The sequence below is a fragment of the Phoxinus phoxinus genome (genome assembly GCF_949152265.1).
Source record: "Phoxinus phoxinus genome assembly, chromosome: 21".
NCBI classification, from domain to species: Eukaryota; Metazoa; Chordata; class Actinopteri; order Cypriniformes; family Leuciscidae; genus Phoxinus; species Phoxinus phoxinus.
In genome coordinates, this window is record NC_136896.1 from 4,045,193 (window position 1) to 4,053,803 (window position 8,611).

General features: G+C 37.5%; 1 protein-coding gene across 3 annotated transcripts; it reads left to right on the forward strand.

Annotated features, from left to right (window-relative positions):
- The first annotated feature begins 1,577 nt into the window (after positions 1 to 1,577).
- Positions 1,578 to 6,662, forward strand: foxi1 (forkhead box i1). Of its 3 annotated transcripts, none has more exons than XM_079595678.1 (5): positions 1,578 to 1,668; positions 2,529 to 2,620; positions 2,716 to 2,808; positions 5,046 to 5,669; positions 5,809 to 6,662. In XM_079595678.1, the coding sequence occupies exons 4-5, from the start codon at positions 5,060 to 5,062 to the stop codon at positions 6,321 to 6,323; spliced, it is 1,125 nt and encodes a 374-aa protein (XP_079451804.1). In that variant the 5' UTR covers positions 1,578 to 1,668; positions 2,529 to 2,620; positions 2,716 to 2,808; positions 5,046 to 5,059; the 3' UTR covers positions 6,324 to 6,662. The 3 variants fall into 3 exon arrangements, with proteins under 3 accessions (XP_079451804.1, XP_079451805.1, XP_079451803.1); XM_079595679.1 differs by having other exon boundaries at positions 2,549 to 2,620; XM_079595677.1 differs by lacking the exons at positions 1,578 to 1,668; positions 2,529 to 2,620; positions 2,716 to 2,808 and having other exon boundaries at positions 4,784 to 5,669.
- The last annotated feature ends 1,949 nt before the right edge of the window (positions 6,663 to 8,611 follow it).

Genomic DNA, 8,611 nt, shown 5'->3' on the forward strand with positions numbered 1-8,611 from the left:
GGCAAATAACAGTGTGTGACAAAATAAGTTTTGGCTACTCTTTTATGAGTACTGTGAATTCTGACATACTTCTTTTGTCACATGTTTTTCACTATATAGCAGGGAAGTATGTGATTTCAGATGCAGCCAGTATCAGTGAGTTCTCAGTATCATCATGATGAAGTCATGTCTCCATCTGCTGGTCAGACTTTACAAAGAATACAGGCCTACTTAAAATACAATTCATAGGTGTAGCTACTTTCTGTTATGATAGGCCTATATTTATTCTTACCCTATGTTTCATGCATTTTTTTTTTTTTTTTTTTTTTTTTTTTTTGCTTTTCTTTTCTTTTCTTTATTTAGCATATTTGTACGATTTATTTAGCCTACCATTTTGGATCAAAATACATTCAGTCTCTACAAAGTTTCTATTTTTGAATATACATATTATACCTGCATGGACTTATACCTTTTTTCTGCATGTACATCATTACACTTCTTTTTCCATTACATTTTGCCCCAAGAACACATCAATATGCAAATTAGATGCAGTTCATAGATACATTGTACGGCACTGCCAATATATGGCCATTTTACCCACATATTCCATGAAGTAAAACAGTAGGCTATATAAATTAATTCCATTATATATTTCATAACGTAGTTGAGAATCATCTTAATTTAAAGTTTGGTTAAAAAATCCTGAAACCTAAAAACTGGTGAATGAAAAAAAATCCTGTTTTCCCCAATGTTATTTCAAGTCTTCTTTTTTTGTTCTTTTTTTTTTTTTTTTTTACAACTGAGTCCTGGTGTACGGAAGCCCTGAACCGCAACGTAAAAAAAAAAAAAAATCTGTAAAAAAAACCTAGTAGGCGAAAAAAAATTTCAGACTGGATTGAGATCAGCTTTATGAATGAACGAATTGAATGAATTAATGATTGAATGGATGAATGAGGCATTTAAATAGCGCTTTCACATGTCTACGTTGGCCTATGCACTAAAGCGCTTTACAATTATGGAATCCCTCCTCACCACCAGTGGTTATTATATCTGAGGAAATCCGGCCAAATGATTGGATACAGAACGATGCACTTAAAATGTATCCAGAACGTATTTACGGTGAAGAGGGAGACAGAACGGTAGAATAACATGAATATATATATTTTTTTTTCCAGAAATGTAAAAAAAAAAGAAGAAGTTTATTCATCTATTCTAAACAATGTAATGGCATGAAAAATGTCTGGGTTTTGGGAGGATAGGCTATAGTATATGTTTTTCACTGGATGTATTTACTCAGCTAATGATCTTTGTCTTTACGGACTGTTATTTGTAATATCATCTAAGTCTATATATATACTATCATCAGATATTTCTCCTGAAAGCGGCAATCATTAATAAACGGGCCTTAAAGTCCCCCTGTAGTCAATAATTGTATCCCTTAAAACTCACCTTTGAACACCAAAATTACTTATTTAAACTTTAAAAAAATTACAAATGCAGGCCTATGCATGCCTTAAAATAACTTGAATGTAAATACCCTTGCCTCATTCAGTATACGTGGTTCTATCAATATGCAAATAAGCCCCGCCTCCACTCACTCACACCAGCTGAAGCTCAAGATCCGCTGTGTGTTGTTCCGTATGACGCCGTAAAGCACGATCGAAAAGTTTAGAATGTGGCATGTGCGAGGTTATGAACACATGGAACACTGTGAAAAATTTTGTGAGTTTGTAGTAATGGCTGAAGACGAGAGTGAGTAGGGTTTATCAGAGTGATGGGACAGCGAAGTTAGTGATGGCGAGGTGTAGCCTACGATCGATCACTATTGAAGCACGACACGGCGGAGCAACATCCTCATCCAACACGATCTAATGAAAGTGCGTATCTATACCACTAATGTTATTTCTAGTGCCATTTATAGGCCTACGCCAAAAATATTTTTTGCGTGCATAGGCTATATGCTACGCACTAAAAACCCTTGGTTAGGATTAGGGGTGGGGGTATTACACGCCATAAAGTGCGTATCATATGCACGCACAAACTATTTTTGGCGTATAAATGGCACGAGAAATAACATTCGTCGTATAGATACGCACTTTCATCCGTGCGATGGTGTGATGCTGGTGGTGGGAGACAGAGGGAGGGAGGAGGAGGAGGAGGAGAAGAAGATGAAGAAAAAGAGGTTCTGGAGACTGATCTCTTTCCTCAGAGCTGCCAGAAAGCATCTTAAGATGATTCTCAGTGTCAGACTCATTGAGACACCATCATAAGGCAGCAGCACTGACAAAACACAAATGTAATTTACTCTTAGATTTAATTATCCATTAATAGTATCATTTATCATATGTATAATTATCATGAATATATAATGTACTGTCCCATACACTGTCTGTATAGGATGATTTTAAATAAAAAATGGTTTTAAGATATGATAAGAGCTTTAAACTTATTTTTATTTAGTCTCCAATGTTATTTCCTTATTGTAAGATGCTAATTTTCTATTTTGGGCTTTCACCTATAGTACACTGCAATTATTTCTCTTTTAACAGATGCTATTCTGTGCCGATAGCTTGGGGGTCATCTGAGGGAAGATGGAGTTGGCGTCGTTCATGAAGGAAGTCGTGTGGAGGATGGTCTTAAAGTAAGTACAAATAAATGAGAACTTTTGCAGCTGCAGAATATAGTTTTTGCAAAGTCTTCTCCTCATCCTTTCACTATTGTGTCCACATTCTGCAGGTTTAATGAGTGGAATGATATGACCTCTACACACACGTGTGAAGTGTTGTTTTATCAGGTGGAAGTGAAAGATGTCATGAAGACGTAACAATTGTAAGTCAGCTGCACTTTCTTCTCTCCTCTCAGTCACGGTTTTCATTTAAAACATCATAAATGTATGATAATCTCAGACTACAAATAATGGCTTTCTCCAGTCTTCTGTCATCAAACCCTCATCACAGTTTGCAATGGTAAAACAATTGTTTTTATTTTGCAAAATGCTAAATTCTCTACAATAGACACTTCACTTAAAACTAACAGCTCACTGGCATTTACTGTAAATGGCATAATCATTTATAGATTATAGACCCAATGATTACGTGTGAAAACACTAACACATAATTAGTTCACTTAGAAATCAAAACATTTTGACAAACAAAATACATTTTCGCCCTTGCATTTGTTTATTTTGTAAATGAATATGTATATGTCTGAATATGTCAAGTCACCTCTATTTCCATAGAACTGTATACAATACAGACGTTCAAAGTGGCTTCACAATAGTGTGGATTCAGTTCAATAACTGTAAAGTTGATCAATTATGCATTCTATGCAGTGTATTTGTGCACATGCATGTACTGCACACTGAAGAAGCAAAAGACAAAATATAGTAGTGTTTTACATTTTTCACATCTGTGTGTAGTTTGGCATATGTGGCTAATCATTTGATGGTTTGTGTGTAAAGTTACTATGCAAAAACAACACTTTAAGAAGAGTTAGTTATGAATGAAGTGTTGGCATTTGGAAGGGATGTGTGACGTTATGTGGTTTTGTGTGTAGAGTTTTGAGAAATGGAGCCATATTTTCAGTAATTGTGTGTAAGCAATTTAATTTAATTTTTTTTAAATATGTTATAAGTTCTAAAATTTCTCAATTTGTTCTTTAAAAATGCTGCCTCCTTTTTTTCATTATTTGTTTTTATCTGGGGTTTATTTTGGACAGATCTTTTTTTCAGGTCACTGCATAAGACATGGTGCTGTCATTTTGTCATCGAGTCCATTGCTACATCTTATGAGCATTTGTATTGTGACTGCATCTGCATCTGTTCATGTTCTCCAGATGGACAGAAGGTGGCGATAGAGAAACATTCGCCTTCACTGTGTCTAAAGACCAGCTAAAGACCTCTAGTTTAATCGCAATGTGAATGATGTAAAGCTTAAATTACTATCGTCGTCATTTCTGTCAGATAGTTCATTTTCACGCTTCCTCGCCTTTTAAAGGTTATATGTCAGTTTAATCTAGAACTAGGCTATAGTTTACAAATAACGTATATAAAAAGATAAAATACCTTAATAAAATATTTAATTATATTCAACAGATTATTTTTATGTCTATTATTAAATTATAACATTTATAGTGAAACAAAAATGTACAGTGTAGATCATTTGCATGAATTTCTTTTCTCTTTTTCAGATCTCGTAAGATGAATGTCCTGTGCATTTAAAAAAATGTAAACACCCAGAAAAGTATCAGTATAATAGTAGGCCTAATGCAAAAGCTGAATAACCGAACACTTTACCAAAAACAACATTTATGTTCATTTTGATTCTTCTGTCGTATCCATTTGTAAATTCAAGCGAAACTTCGTTGAGTTCGGGTGATAGAAGATGTACTGTACATTTGCATAGTGTCGGGGGTGGGGCGTTTCATCAATTGGACTAATTTCATGTTAAGTGTTCATTAACTTCTGTCTAAACTAAACATCTCATTTTATTGATTTGCACCCTATTTTTCTCCCAAAATATTTAGATGTTTATTTTATTCATATATGGTTAGTTGTATCAATGAGGTTTTGAGTCAAAAGTCCAGTTGCACAATTTTTTTTTTCCTCTATATGTTTTGTGATCTGTTTTTAGGATCTTTGTTTATTTGGTTAGATAGTCAATGCGTTAAGGCTTGTATAAACGGACATACACTAAAATATTCTATATGGAAAGTGTGGCAACCATCATCTATATATTCACATTTATTTGTATTTAGCCTACTAAATGTATTTATTTGTGTGTGTGTGTGTGTGTGCTTTCTTTTTCTTTTTTTGTATTTAAACAAACTTTGTGTTCAGCTACCTTGAATCCCAAATGCTTATCACATGAATGATCTCGACGCATATTGCATGAAGTTAATTGAGGAGAAGTGTGACAGTGGGAGGGGTTGCCAACCCGCAGTTCATTCACTGCACAGGTTAAATAACCCTCCCCTGATGCCTACTCGGGCACTCTAGGGTAAACCCTCAGATACGAGCACATTCAGCAGGTCTGATCGGCGAAACTCAGATCGCTTCATGTTTCTAGAGGGAGAACGGATTATGAACGCGTTTGGGCAGCAGCCGTCGAGCCAGCAGACCAGTCCCCTCCAGCACCATAACGCGCAGGACATCCTGGACATGACCGTGTACTGCGACACCAACTTCAGCATGTACCAGCAGAACCTCCACCATCACCACCACCACCACGCGCAAAGGCCAGCTGCGCATCCTTCCAGCTACGCACTCGGCGAGTACACCTCGCCCACAACCAACCCGTACCTGTGGATGAACAGCCCAGGTATCAGCTCTTCCCCGTATCTCTCAGGCCCGAACGGAGGGTCTTACATTCAGTCAGGATTTGGGTCGAACCAGCGGCAGTTTCTCCCTCCGCCCACCGGCTTCGGAAGCGCAGATCTCGGGTGGCTTTCCATTTCAAGTCAGCAAGAACTTTTCAAGATGGTTAGACCGCCGTACTCATATTCAGCGCTGATTGCGATGGCTATTCAGAACACTCAGGATAAGAAACTGACCCTCAGTCAGATTTATCAGTATGTGGCCGACAACTTTCCTTTTTATAAGAAAAGCAAAGCCGGATGGCAGAACTCCATAAGACACAATCTGTCCTTGAATGATTGCTTCAAGAAAGTTGCGCGGGATGAGGATGACCCTGGTAAGTTTGAACGTTCTTTTCTCATAGACATACATAGATCATATAAGTTAGTGTTAAATTGTAGGCTATATAGAATTGGTTTCGCGTGCATAATTACGCTTTGCGCACTAACATTTTTTTTAAATCTTTTTTTTTTAAGGCAAAGGAAATTACTGGACTTTGGATCCAAACTGCGAGAAAATGTTCGATAACGGCAACTTCAGAAGGAAGAGAAAAAGAAGAGCTGATGGAAACGCTAGTAGCCTGTCTGTAAAATCCGAGGACGCGCTCAAATTGGCGGACACGGCGAGTCTGATGAGCGCGTCCCCGCAGAGTCTCCAAAACTCTCCGACCCCCAGCGAGCCCAAATCATCCCCCTCACCGTCCGCCGAGCACAGCCCGTGTTTTAACAACTTTATCGGTAACATGAACTCGGTAATGGCGGGAAACAGCAACGGGATCAGAAGCAGAGACGTCAGCTCTGGACACTTGGGGGATTTTACGCACGGCATGTCTGGACATGAACTCGCCCCTCCATCAGAACCCGGTCACCTCAACACCAACAGACTCAACTACTACTCAACATCCCATAATAACAGTGGCTTGATCAACTCGCTCTCCAACCATTTCAGTGTCAATAATCTCATATACAACAGGGATGGAACCGAAGTTTAGGGACGCTCAAGTTCATCGAACATCTAATGTGCTCCGTGAGTACATGGCCAAACTGTTCTTACAATAGACTTGATTTACACTTTCACCTCAGTTGCACAGCTTGAAGTTCCTTTCAGTGGGGCCTGTCTGGTGTTTTGGATGCATCAGCAAGTGCTTGGCGTGGGTTTGCATCATTTACATTTACAAACTGTGATACTTTACATGTCCTCACATCATGTCTGTTTCCTAGGCCACTATAACAAGTGCCTTCTGAGATGCAGTTTTTTTGTAGAAGAAATGTTGATATATTTTATTTAATTGGAATGTTTCTGATTTGTAAATAAATTGTGCATATATCTGACACGTCTGTAGCTTCTGTTTCTGTTTATTTGCTCTATGATGAGCAAAACATCATATGCAGGAAGTTCTGTCTTAATGGCACAACAAACACAAACACCTAGTGCATCTCAGTGTGTTCCCACGCGATCAGCGGGTGGCCGTAGAGATGCACAAAACCCTAACAGCAATTAACATGTTTGCATGTTTATGTAGTTTGTTTACAGATGCTTGCAATTATATATAGTTTGTGTAGATGGCTGCAATCAAACTGGCAGTTTAAAGACAACTTTCAATTAGCTTTTGCACTAAAGTACTGTTCAGTTTTAAACAGAAGCACTGAAATTTCAAATTGCACTTTTGAGGCATATAGTAGGCTACAGTGAAAAAGTTGTTCTGAAACCCTACATTTTAATGTCATTTAACCAGCCCCCATCTTTTTTCCCATAACAGATCAACCCCAGCAAACATATTGAGTTGACAATTATTTATCAAAAGAATTTCAGGTTTAATCGAGCGTTTGAATTAATCCGTGCCCCTGCTGGGTGTTCTCCTAATTGCTTTCTGCAAAAAAGCTAGACACATTTAACTCTTCATTGTCCTCATTATCTCAGGGGAGTTTTCAGCAGCATGCAGGGCCTGTTTATTTACTGTACAACCACTGGTGCTGAGTGGCACAGACTCAACTGGGTGATGATGGAGTAAATAGCCTTATACCATCTGCCGCTTTATCCAGAGATTCAACTTCCCCTTCTGCCATTAACTCAAGTCCAGTCTGAGCTGCACGGAAGCAGAAGGTGAGACTGAGACATGTTCCGCTTGTCACTTTGAATGCTGGCAATCGACCATAATCCAAATCATTCATCACAGCTTCATATCTGGAGAGTTCAAAAGTTCAACTGTTTGTCGGGAAGCTTTTATTTACACTGCTTATTTTAGTAAGTTTCACATCATCCTCACTCTTTAAAAAAGTTATCCAGTGGTTCTTTAGAGATTAAAAAAGTGCAGCATTTTAAGTTCTTCAAACATCATGCAGATGTTAATAGGTTTTTTAAAGACATTTAAATCACTCTTCTAACAAACTGTACATTTAGTTGAAGGTTCTCCTAGCATCAGGCTGTAAAACTCCTTAAAACTGAAATCTTCAATTGAGAGAAGTTCTCTTTAGATGGTTACAAACCTCGATTTTTGCTGTGTAATCGGGAATTTTAAATTATTTCTGGTGATATATTCTCTTTATATTCTCTGCTCTTATTTCAAAGTCAATCCACTGCATGCCCCGCAAAGAAAGAAAATGAAAATAAACTGAAATACAACTCAATTGGCTCTGTTGTCTGGGATAAAGCAGAACTGACAGGAGATTCGTGTCAACAGTGCTGGAACACGAACGGTTTTGGCATGACCAGAGACACCCTGCTGCTCTCTAGTGAAAACACAGAGATCTGGGAACAAATGAAAGCACTCAGAGCAAATTTCCCTCCGTGTGTCTTTATTCTAACAAAGGACATTGTTGTTCCACTATATTGCAGGATGGATTCTCATAGTCAGAATGAGAAGTACATAATTGAAATGGACACAAATACCGACAGGTAGGTAGACCTACATGCAGTCAGTTTTATTCATTTAGCTATAAAACACTAATGACAAATAAGACTAAGGTGATACAAATGTATACTTAAAAATGTGAAAAATACTTTAGTTCAGTTTACATGTGCCTTAAGTTCTTCTTTATATTACGTTTCTTACAACTGTCATACATTTTTGTAGACAAAAAAAATCTACAAAAATGTATTTAATTACTGGTGTAATGTGAGGCTAAGCATCCTTATTTTTATGTTGACTGACACAGTTGTGAGGGTCTAAAAAATCTTGCATACATTATGACGTAATCAAGTCATTGTCTGCAAATGGATTTTTGAATGTTGATAAAAAAAAAATAAAAAAAAAATAAACAAACTGATCGTCATTGACCC

Bases quoted from the DNA above. Each gene is read 5' to 3' on its own strand.
- foxi1 (XM_079595677.1), top strand. From the start codon at position 5,036: ATGTTTCTAGAGGGAGAACGGATTATGAACGCGTTTGGGCAGCAGCCG. The intron at 5,670-5,808 runs GTAAGTTTGAAC...TTTTTTTTTAAG, and splicing joins GCGGGATGAGGATGACCCTG to GCAAAGGAAATTACTGGACT.